Below are 11,843 nucleotides of genomic sequence, written 5' to 3' on the forward strand. Positions count from 1 at the left end.
GGTTTCCCAGGGAAACATGGTTTTATGTGGCTGCTGCATCCTCAGATTTGACAGTGAGGAAGAGAGGTAGCAAAGATCATTCTCTGTAAGTTTCATGACGATCACTCATTTTGATTAAAGAGACAAACTCTGATCTCCTGCCTTTTGCTGGGCAGGGATGTTTTGGCTGCCCTACATCCTGGTGGGAGCCGCTGCTTGCTGCTTGCTCAGCCCAACAGGAAGAAGCAGTTTCACGGTGTGGTAAGGGAAGCATGGAAATGCAAATCTGGGTGTGAGAGGCAGGAACAGTGTTTATTTAGGAGTATTTATTTAGGAGAGCAGGCTGTAGTGCATTCCTGCACTCATACTTCACGGTCTCAATGGAAGCACAAAAGATGCTTTCAGGGTGCCCTTGAGCCATGTACGTATGAATGGATTTTTTTTTTTTAACACAGGAAAGGGCAAAGGAAGTATCTTTAGTGCCTGAACCCACTGGCCCTGGACTTGCAAACTTGCTGGCCACATGTGGGTTAGGCACTCTGGCACTGGGGGGCTTGGTGTTAGCATCCAAATCCACAGTCACACGCCTTCCCGGGAACTTTTGAAGAGGGAAACACTGGTGAGTAGAACTCTTAATCATCATAGATATGTCACATTGTCACATCAACAGCCAGCAGGTGTTCCATTGTGTTTTGCTGAGAGTGTCAGTTTGGGGGTGATACAAGAGAAGATCTTTCATTGTCCAGAATTAGCCAACATAAGGTGGAGATCACTGCAGCACGTGTTTTTGTGCCTTGACTCAAGCATTAAACGGGGCTTTGAAGTAGACTGAACTAGTAGACTGGAGTGGAATTCATTTGCCCAAGCATAGGTGTTCAGTGCTGTCTTTAAATGCCTGGCGGTGTGTCAGGAACCTGCACGGAGTTGGTGGTTGGACACGGGACCTTAGACTTGTGCTTTTCTGCAGTGTAATCTTGGGGCAAGGGATGTACCCCAAGGTCTCTGAAGTGGCAGTAGGTGCCTGTGCTAGGAAACTAACTCCACCATCCATCTTGAAATCTGAGCAGAAAATGTCTCCACTGGTTTTAACTGATAGTACTCTGGGGGTAGGGATGCGATTACCCAAAGCATTCATCAGCTACTTATATTTGCTTGAGCTGTATGCTTGCAGTTTGGAGGCATATGTGTTTGCCCAGCTGCTGGTTGGGGTTGAGTTCGGCTCAGACTGGAATTAATTTGCTTTACAATCAGGATTTACATGAAGACTTCTGAATGTTAAGAGTCGTCTTTTGCCTTGCCTACAGTTCCACAGGAACTGTATCTTGCAAATCACCTAGGAGAAACCATGAATGGTAAGACAAAGGAGGAGGGCATATATGGCTGAGCTCAGACCACGGCAGAAAAATTAGCTTGGAAGGGAGTTCGCTTAGCAGAAAGCTTCAGCGAGTCCAGTCCTGATACCTTAGTGGGCCTGCAGTGCTCAGCCTCTCCGCATGCTGCACTAGCATATGCTATTGCAAACAGTGGATGCTGGGGATGTGTCACGTCATGCCTGACAGGGAATAACATGTCAGGATCTCCCACCGGTGTGAAGACAGCTCCTGCAGCTGTGGGTTGAGTGGCTGAGTAATTGCACTGCGAATGATCGAGTGATCAGTGCTGATGACTCCTCTCTGTACTGGGGGCTTCAGCTTTGCTTTTCACACACAGACACACACAGAATTTCTAGGTTGGAAGAGACCTCAAGATCATCGAGTCCAACCTCTAACCTAACACTAACAGTCCCCACTAAACCATATCCCTAAGCTCTACATCTAAACGTCTTTTGAAGACTTCCAGGGATGGTGACTCCACCACCTCCCTGGGCAGCCTGTTCCAATGCCTCACAACCCTTTCAGTAAAGAAGCTCTTCCTAACATCTAACCTAAAACTCCCCTGGTGCAACTTTAGCCCATTCCCCCTCGTCCTGTCACCAGGCACGTGGGAGAACAGGCCAACCCCCACCTCTCTACAGCCTCCTTTAAGGTATCTGTAGAGAGCGATAAGGTCGCCCCTGAGCCTCCTCTTCTCCAGGCTGAATAAGCCCAGCTCCTTCAGCCGCTCCTCGTAGGACTTGTTCTCCAGGCCCCTCACCAGCTTCGTCGCCCTTCTTTGGACCCGCTCAAGCACCTCGATGTCCTTCTTGTAGCGAGGGGCCCAAAACTGAACACAGTACTCGAGGTGCGGCCTCACCAGAGCCGAGTACAGGGGGACGATCACCTCCCTAGCCCTGCTGGTCACACTATTTCTGATACAAGCCAGGATGCCGTTGGCCTTCTTGGCCACCTGAGCACACTGCTGGCTCATATTCAGCCGACTGTCCACTATCACTCCCAGGTCCTTCTCTGCCTGGCAGCTCTCCAACCACTCATCTCCCAGCCTGTAGCTCTGCTTGGGGTTATTAGGCCCCAGGTGCAGGACCCGGCACTTGGCCTTGTTAAACTTCATGCAGTTGACCCCAGCCCATCGGTGCAGCCTATCCAGATCCTCCTGCAGAGCCTTCCTACCCTCGAGCAGATCGACACACGCACCTAACTTGGTGTCATCTGCAAACTTACTGAGGGTGCACTCAATGCCCTCGTCCAGATCATTGGTGAAGATGTTCACATGTGTATGAAACTGAAAAGAGGTGCTTGCGTGGAAGCTGCCACCCCAGCAGTCTGCTTCTGGTGGCAGCCCAGCAGGAAAATCCACTCCACGGGCTGCCAGAAGCACCTGGCCACTGGGACCTGTGGGGGAACTGGGCAGGGAGAGGTGGGGAATGAAGGGCACTGTGAAGCCCCCATGTGTGCAGGAGAAGGACGTGCTGAAGTGCCAGCTTAGGGATGTGCGGAGGCGTGTGCTTTTATAAAATTTGAAGTATCCAGTGTGATTAATTACTTTGAGGTTACACCCAAAATTCTATTACCACCTCCCTCAGCTGTGACTGCCAGCCCTCAGCCATTTTTTCTCCATGAGGACGTTACAAACACCAGGTCTGCTTCTCTTAGCGGCCTTGCTGGTTTTTGCTCAGTGTGCAGTACTGCAGCACAATAATGTGATCCAGAGGGAGGATGGGGGATGGAGCCACTTGTAAAGCGGCCAGAGATGTGTGGCCTTGAAGATGTTTCAATGCTGGGTGTTCCAGTATGCCTCCAGCGTTTCCTCTTCGGGGCCAGGTAGCTGTAAATGCAGGTGCTTGAGCTGCTGGTGGTCAGTGGGTGCACCTGGAAGCCAGGGCGCTTTGCTGCTGGACTTGCATTTGGACCATTGATCCTGTCCCTGGGATTAGAGGTGTGCTTTGATCATATTTGTGTTGAGACATATAGCAAAATTAGTGACTGATACCAAACCCAGAGGGAGGTGGTGCTGATCGCTCAGTTTTCGTAAACTTCCTGGGTCTCTGGATTCCTTGTGGAGGGTTGGCTGCTCATGCAAGCTGCATGTCAGTTACGATCACACATCTTGTAGTATAGCTAATAGCAGTGTGTTCACTTTGTTGTATGCTTGTATTGCTAAATACAGTGTCTGAAACGGCAGGATGGCCAGCACTGACCTGTTTTTTAGGTTGGTTTCTATTTTGGAAGACTTGGAGATAAAAGCTGTCTGTCTCTCAACCTAGCTTCTAAGGGATGCTCTGTTTGCAGGAGATTGTTCCTGATAAGCTTTGGATTTGGTTAAAGAATTCAGCCAAATTAAGCTCAATGCAAATTTTATGGCAGATTTGAAGGAAATTTTTAAGAAATACTGGTCAGTGATGCTCCGTCCAGTGCAGTGTTAGAGTGCAACCAGCATTTTACTTCCTGTGGGTGCAAATCAGCTTCAAGCCTTTGTCCTAAGGAGGAATGCAAAAGTATTTGTGGAAGTCACGTAGCTTACTAAGGTAGCTGGCACCAGGGTCTGAACACTTGCACTTGCCTAGTCTAACCCAAGATCGCTGACTGTTCTTGCACAATTTCTGCACTTTGATCTGCCCATGTTTTACTTTGTTTTTTTTTTTTTCAGGGGAGGGGTGTTCTTTACCAAGCTGCTCTGGGACAGTCCCCCAGATGGGGATATGCTGAACCCCAGCAGCCAGCCGAGTGAGCCAGGAGGTGGACACTGAGCTGGGGTGCTCGGCCATGCTGGGAGCACTGGTAGATGCTTGGTCTTGGATTTACTTCTAACCTTTGAGCTTATTAACCCAGAACCAAACCAACTTCAGTCCTGGGGCAGAGGTGGTTTGTGAACAGTAAGTAAAGAAGGATTTATAAGACATAAGCCTGAAAAAGACACATTACAGGTTAACGTTGCATTAGTGTTTTCCCTCTGGAAGCTGTGCTTTTTAACAGAAGCACCCACTGCTCTCAGTGGGCTCTCTAGCAGCAGTGGAACAGATAAAACCAGGTTGCCCAAGGACCAGGTCTTCTTTGTCTGAAGCACCACCACTGCTGGCACATCAGCTGCTTCCTCCTCTCTGTCTGTCCTCCCACAGCATCGCCAGGGCAAGCGCCAGAGAGCTGCAGGTGCTCACTTGATTGAAGCCAGCAAAAAGGGACATGGAAAGGCTGAGTTTGGCTTGCCTTTCCATCAGCGGGGTATTTATTTTGGATATCTCTGGCAGTTAATTTTTCACTTAGCTTATGTATTAGTCTTCTGTCTGTCAGCCTTGAGGCAGAGTGGGGACTGACAGATGGACAGGCAGCGTGATTGTGCCAGCGGAGGTAACTGGGCTGAGATGTGTGCTGCTTTTGAAAAGACAGAACTGTATTTCCTCTTTCACTCTCAAATATCAAACGTCAGCAGAGACGAGTTTGGAACGGAAAAGGTTAAGTATACAACAGCGTTGTAATTTTTACCAAGAGGGTTTTTTTAACTGTAAACTTTCAGGGGAAAGTCCTTTACTTTCCTCCACACTTACAAAATGTCAGCTTCCTCCCAAGCAGAATCTCTGCCCCAAAGCGCCGCTTCCAGCCTCATCCTCTACCAGCCTAATTGTAGCTGCCTGAGCGGGCCCTGCGAGCCCTTCTTCCTTTGCTCTTGCCTGGGTGACCTCTCGGTGAATGGGGCTGGGTCAATCTGAATTCTGGGCGATGAGGCCTTGGGTTCCTGCCTGTTTCTGTGTCTCCCTCGTACATACCCTCACTCACATACCCTCACTCACAGTGTACTTGTCTCCGTTTCACAGAGCACGTGGTCTGACCTGAGCTGGGGACCTGGGCACCCAGGCTAGGATTTTAGATGGCTGAGAGGAAGCAGGTATGAATGTCAGGGGAGAGGGAAGGCTGAAGTCTGTGGAGTGAAGGATTTGCATGCCGTGGTGAAGGGGACAGCGACCAGCTCTGAGTGCTCTGGGTCCTTTATTAATAAGGACAACTGTCTTGAACATCTCATTTCACTCCCCTATGCCAAAAAAGCTGTGTCAGTACAGCTGTGTGTATACAAAAATAATTCTTTCAGTGCTGTCAGTCACTTCATGCATCTTCCCAGCTCAGGCTGACAGCTATTCCTGGGAAAGTTTGTATTTAGTCTGAGCCTTGCTGAACTGAATGCCTCCGCAGGGTTTGCACGGGGTTAGCTAAATAGCTTTAATTAAAATGGAGTTCCTTTGTGTCTAGACAGGTTGTGAATGCAGGTGGGTTTCATCATGTCACCAGCCAGTGAAGGATCTTCAACCATAGCTCTACCTGGGATGACACATCCGCCCCATCTCATTTGAGGCGTGCCGTGCTTTTTACCCAGACGCTGTTGAAAGAGAGCTAATGGGCTTTGTTTCGTTGTTTCATCTGAAGCTGTCATCCTCCTTGTTTCCTTTCCAACAGCCTCAGAACTGCTTTTTCAAGGTGCTTGCCCAGCTGGAATATCCCTAAATATGCATAAAGTCCCAAGTCACATATTCACAGATTCCCATAAGCAGAGCACATCAGAATGTTTAAGCAGGGGCTATATAAATTATTAAACAAAGGTAACCAGCCAATGAAGTGGTGGTAGGTGATGAAATGAAGGTGAGGAAAGAAGCAAATTAGATCCCTGATGTGTAGCTGCCTTTTCTGTAGCTTCTGAGGCATCCTTGCTGCTAATGAATTTGATTGCTTTGGCTGTGTCAGCTGAAACACCTTCTGCATGCTGGTGTCAGCGGGTGTTGTCGCTGTTGATGGTAACAATGACTTGGAAGAATTTGGCTGTTTTCAGACTGCAGGTATGAACGTGTGATTATGCATAGTAGTGTCTGCTGATTTTCCAAGCAATGTATTTCAAAAAGGGCAATAAGAGCTTTTACTGCAGAACGGTTGAAAGGCAAAAGGCTTTTCCAGCCACATGCTCCCTCGGTGCCCCTTCGCCCCTGGCATCCCTGAGACCGCTCATCTTATCAAGTGAGCTGCAATCAGCTTTCATTCTGTGACACCGGAGGAAGTAACAAGACAGATACTTGCCTGTCTTGAACGTAAAGACCACCATCTGATTCCATTTCTGTTGCTAAGATGCAGGACAGTTTTACCATCAGCTTGGTTCATCGATGTGCACTGTTACTCACCCTGTTCACATCGAGCGTGCTTGAGGACAGTGCTATAGGAGGAATTTTATTCACAACCACAGCGTGCTGTGCCTGGCTGTGGCTCTCTGTGTTCAGTCTGAAAAGCAGAGCAGTAAGGCCACTTAAGTTCTTAAAAACATCTCTGAATGAGATGTTGCTGATCTTACCCTATATAGCTAATGAGATGGAATATCAGTAAATCCATTAATTAAATTTGCAAGCTCATTTCTAAGAAAATAAGAGACAGGAGGGAAAGTGCCTGGGACACAGGGCTCGTGCATGGCTCCCCGTGTCAACAGCCTCATCGGCAGACAGGCATCAGGTCAACGAATTTTTGCTTTGCTCACCTGAGTGTAGGCTGGGAAATTCTGACATCACGGGCTCGTCTCTCTCCAACTCTCCCGGGACTCTTATCCCTCTCAGCATCCCTGGAGGTTGGTTGCCAATGATGTGTTAACTGCATCTCCTACTTGAGTTCAAAGGAATTGGGTTAATGAGCATAAAGCAGCAAGCAGAAAGTCAGCCATCAAATTATATTGACGCTTGTTTGCTACCTACTGAATTTCCCACTTCATCTGTCTTTGATCCTTGTGATGCAGGCAATTAAATACAGTAGTGATAAACATAGAAAAAAATATGGCAACCTTACAAGCTAAATTTATTTCTTTTCTTTTGCATTATGTGGTCTTCATATAAAACAAGAAACTGTGAATAAGAGGAGGGAGGGGAGATAAACTTAGTGGAAAACCTTTTATCTGAGGAAACAAAGTAGATATGGAAAGAAACCCTAATATCCTAAAATCCTCAGGTTCTTCAGCAAGCTTGGAAAAGAGTAAGCAGCACAGCCTGTCAGAGGAGCAGCAGCTTGGGAAAGCCTCTCAGAAGGACAGCTAAATCGACAAATTGAATTTGGCAGCCTTGGGTTTCACACGACCGAGTGAGATCCTGAACTGGGGCACAGGCAAGATGCTACTTCTGTCCTGAAGAGCAAGATCAGGAAAGCAGTATCAAAATAAATAAGGCTAGAAAAAGGAGCTACTCTCAAGTACTGCCATTTGTCTGCTATTGCATCGTGTGGCTGATGGCATTAGGCCTCTGGATCAGAAAAAGGATGCTCTCTCTCTCTCCATCTGTTGCTGGGATAGCATGCAAGGTGGTACGGACTGACCCAAGAACCAAACACTTGCTTTCAAGATGTTTAAATATTCATTTTAAGAGCATCCTCTGCCTCTGGGAGAGAGGTACAAATATATTGGGGAGTTTCAGGACAGCAGCCAGCATTCTCCAGCATAACAGCATGCAGCATTTCTGCAGACGCTGGGAGCAATGCTTTGCTTCAAGGTTGGCCCCATGAGCGTTTAGCGAAGGAGTGCCAAAAAAAGCTGCGTGCAGAACAAGTCAGGGAGCCAGGGCTGTTTGTCAGCGTGAGACATGCTGCCCTTGCTGACAGGCTGCCTTTCAGCTCCTGTGTTTGCCTTGGAAAGGGCTTTCACCAGCATGTGAAAAGCAGCATGTTGAAGCTGCACCGTGTCAGATTTTCAAATTCGCTTTTAAAGAGAAATATCTGACAAACTTGTGGTGTGTTGTTTTCATTTCAGGCTGCTGACAGTGTCCACATCCTGTGTTTGGTTTTGCTACATGTTGTCAGTTTAGCTCTAGAGAGCAGGAATTAGAGGTCAAGGTCTGACTGTAGCACAGAAAGTAAGAGTTATGATTGTGGGCATCTTAATTGTAACTCTTAATTTTTTTTAGCATCATTAAAAATACTCCGGGAGCTTGTGGAGCAGAGCACATTCTGTAACTGCATGTGTTGGGAAAATATATTTTTGCAAAGAAAGGCTGTTCTGTTCTGCCATGACTCAGGCATGGTGATTTAGAGCACAAATAGAAATGATACAGCAGAGAGGATGTTTCCTTGGTAAGGAAGGTGACGGTGGGGGCGTGCTGCAGTTTCATATCCTTGCACATTAAAGTATAAAAAATTTTAGTTTATGCAAATGTTTCACTTCCTCCTCATATGGCATCAGTAACTTAACTGATCCCAACACCGGAGATGATACTATCACAAACTCTTAAGATCTAGTCAACAAGATGCTAGCATTTACTTGAACACTGTTAATAATCTTAACTGACAAAGATCTTTTCCCGCAAAGCCGCATAATATGAGTTACATCTTGTCTTTGTAACGGTGCAGCCTATTACAACTGGTTATCAGAACTTACATATGGGATTTGCTCTTAATATTTTGGATTGAATTATCTTTCACAGCATTGACTCAGCTCAGCGTGGAGGCAGCAGCTCGGCTGTGCCGGTGCTCGGGAAGGAGCTGGTGCAGCCCTGCGAGCAGCCTGCCTCTGCCTCTGCCTCCTGCTCAGCATGAGCATCGCAACAGCGCTCGTCCTTGCTGCCTGAGCCCTGTCTGCGGTGTCGTGTTGCTATGTCCAATGCATTCCACTGCAGTCATCAGCACACTCGGTTTAATTTAGATTATTATGAATTAAGGTACCCTTAAGTGTAAACAGAAATCCAAGCTGTGTTTTTTCTTTTTATCTCCATATTGTAGAATGATGCTGTAACCAGCTTTATTTACTCTGCAAACACGAGAGCTCAGATGATGCTGGTTAAACCTCAGAAAGGAATACAGTATTCCAAACAGCCGGTGGGGTTGGGCGGCTGCTGCACACCTTTGGTGCCCTCTGAATCTCCCTTTTGCAGGAGGCAGCATCCTCCTGCATCGTCTGCACGGCCTCTGGCACGGGGAGAGGCCGATTAGAGTCCATGCCTTGCGAGGTGTCCTCACCACACAGCCGGGGCCGGCTTGAGATCTGGCCTTTCTAGGAAACAGTTGGACCAGAGCCAGTGGGGCGGGACGGGCAGGGGGAAAGCAGTGGCAGGGAGTAAAGATGTGCCCACGCCCCCCCCCCCCCCCCCCCCCCCCTTTTGGGGGGTAAATGGCATTTCTTTGTGTGGCAGCAGGGGCTAGCCCCACTCGACTTGGGGTGACAGCGCTTATGGGGCCGGCGGTCCCCGGAGCAGGGACGTTGCCATAGCTACAGCAGCATCTCTGTGGCCGGCACCATGATGGTGACTTGAGGAGTTCGGTTCTGCATCCTAAAAATAATAATAATCATAATAACATGGGAACGGCTGCAGAGTGGCAGGGCTGTCGAAGCCCCAGTTGGTGGTGGGAGGCAGCCGGGGGGTGGCTGCAGCCCCTCTCACGGCACAGAGACTGCCATCAGGCTTCCTGCAGCTTGTTCTGGAGGAGGAGGAAAAGGAGGAGGAGATGGAGGAGGAGAAGGAGGAGGAGGAGGGCTGTGGAGGTGCCCGCCTGCCTTCTCGTGGGCTGGCAGGGAGGGCATCTTCTTTTATTTTTAGCACAGTGTGTTTCAGCACGGCGTGCTGAAGAGAAACCCTTAACATGAAAATTACTCAGTGCTCCAAAAACTCCCCCTCATCATATGCAGCTGCGGCAAGTTGATGGAAGCTCTTCAGACCATACAGAAATGGGGGAATAGCACCAAAAAGCCTATTTCGCAGAAATACTGTGAATTAATTTGGATGTTTCTTTCATAATGAGTGATATAAAAACCAAAGTCATCTTGCTTCGCAGACAGTATTGCCAAGCTTCAGCCTCAGATGTATGTCTGCTCAGCACCACGATACAGCATGCACAGAATGATTCTCCCTGCTGAGCCTTACCGGAGGGGTTAAGGTGTCATTTCCAATTACTGTAATGTTTCTCTCCCTTTCCCTCCTGTAATATTTTCTCTCCCCTACTGACCAGAGCTAAAGCAGAGACAAATCTCTTCCTGCGTATATAAAGGTTAATTTTTTATAGTGCACCTCACAACTAATTGTTTTAACACATGGAGACAATGCCACTATCTTGTTAAAAATAAGCGAACTCCCCCACCTTAGTTGTGTGGCAGTCACCAAAAAATACATCTACTGGAGCACTCAACTGCAATTTAAAATTAAAATTTTGTTTTGTTTGTCTGGTTTGACAAGATTTATTGAAATCTTTCATTATGCAGCATGTTCAAGACAACCTCTCTCCAAAGTGCACATACAATTTAGCAAATGAAAGCCTGAAACAGTTTATTATTAGAAGGTGGGTTGAATTTTGTAAGGCTTGTACAAGAACATATATCATCTTGTACATTTTAGATATTTTTACTGAAGCTATTAAAGTTTTGGCAAACAAACCTATTATTAAAACTGATTTAGGCTAAGCAGGATAAATACTTTGAAGTCTATTTAATTGAGTTATTTCACTTCAGAACTCAATCTCAAGCCTAAGACTAAAAAGAATTTCATTCAAAAAGTTTAGTTTCTGCACGTTTGAATGTGCCTGCTTGTTGAATGTCAGAGGGCTTCAATGACGTGTCACTGCGGGGTGGTCTTGTAGCAGCCCCCTGCAGCACCGTGACACACAGCAGCACTGGGAGCAGCAGCTTGCAATGGGAGTATTCCTCCTTTATTGCCTGTATTATACGCTGTGCGGTGGAAATGTTTTATTTCCTGTGTTGCCTCGGTTGCATCTCATTCTTTGTAATAATCTTGTGTGGAAAAACAGAGTGTTCACTGGCTTCCTTTGTATCGCATCACTGGAAGCTTGAGATGAGAAATAAATGTGAGCTCTGTTCAGCTAATGCATCAGCTAAGGGGAAGTTGCTGCTTTGGTGTAAATTGAACTACATTTTAATATAGTCCATATCATGTTTTTATTGTCCTGTCATTTTTTTTTTTCCTCCTGCTCATGTCACCATGTCTGCCTGCATGATTTTCCATCCGACAACAGATACATCTACGTTTTCCCAGCCTGGCAAAGGACTGTGTTTTTCCAAGGTGCTTGTCTCTGTCCCCACAATTAACGTAGCGTGTTTGATTTGACGGGCAAGTAAAACTACGTGCTGAGATGAAAGCAGGTGGCGTGTTTGCCAGAAGAGAAGTGATGCACTTCAGACGCATCATGACTCTTCTTTGAAACACTTGCAGTTGCAAGCCCGAGCTCGTCACGTGTCGCAGTGGCAGGGCACAGTACAGGTAGCGCCGGTCGGACGGGGCTGCCTCAAGAAATAGCCACAGCAGCCTTTCTGGACCGTCTCGGTTGGACGCTGCTTCCCCAGCGAAGTCTCCTGTGCTGCCTGAGCTTATACTACATTCACTTTTTTCTTTTTCCCCCCTCCTTTTTTTGGAGAGTGGTCAAGTTCTCCTCTGCCCCCTCAATGTGCTCTCTCCGCGTAATTGTTGTGCCAGGCATTGGATGGTTTTCAGAAAAAAGAAGAGAAGAGAAGAGAAGAGAAGAGAAGAGAAGAGAAGAGAAGAG

At 47.3% G+C, this 11,843-nt stretch overlaps 1 protein-coding gene across 2 annotated transcripts in view; it reads left to right on the top strand.

Moving 5' to 3' along the window:
• The window catches only part of MYO1D (myosin ID), a 157,564-nt gene that overhangs the window by 118,036 nt on the left and 27,685 nt on the right, over nucleotides 1-11,843 (top strand). Inside the window, exon 22 of one of the 2 annotated variants that reach the window (XM_035347449.1) lies at nucleotides 7,320-7,825. The exons of the other annotated variant lie outside the window; for it this stretch is intronic. Coding sequence (XP_035203340.1) covers nucleotides 7,320-7,347 — 28 coding nt within the window. The 3' untranslated portion in view covers nucleotides 7,348-7,825. Of the gene's footprint in view, nucleotides 1-7,319; nucleotides 7,826-11,843 lie in introns of those variants that run through there. 2 annotated transcript variants of the gene reach the window in all.

The sequence above is a fragment of the Oxyura jamaicensis genome, chromosome 27 (assembly GCF_011077185.1).
Source record: "Oxyura jamaicensis isolate SHBP4307 breed ruddy duck chromosome 27, BPBGC_Ojam_1.0, whole genome shotgun sequence".
Classification (NCBI taxonomy): domain Eukaryota; kingdom Metazoa; phylum Chordata; class Aves; order Anseriformes; family Anatidae; genus Oxyura; species Oxyura jamaicensis.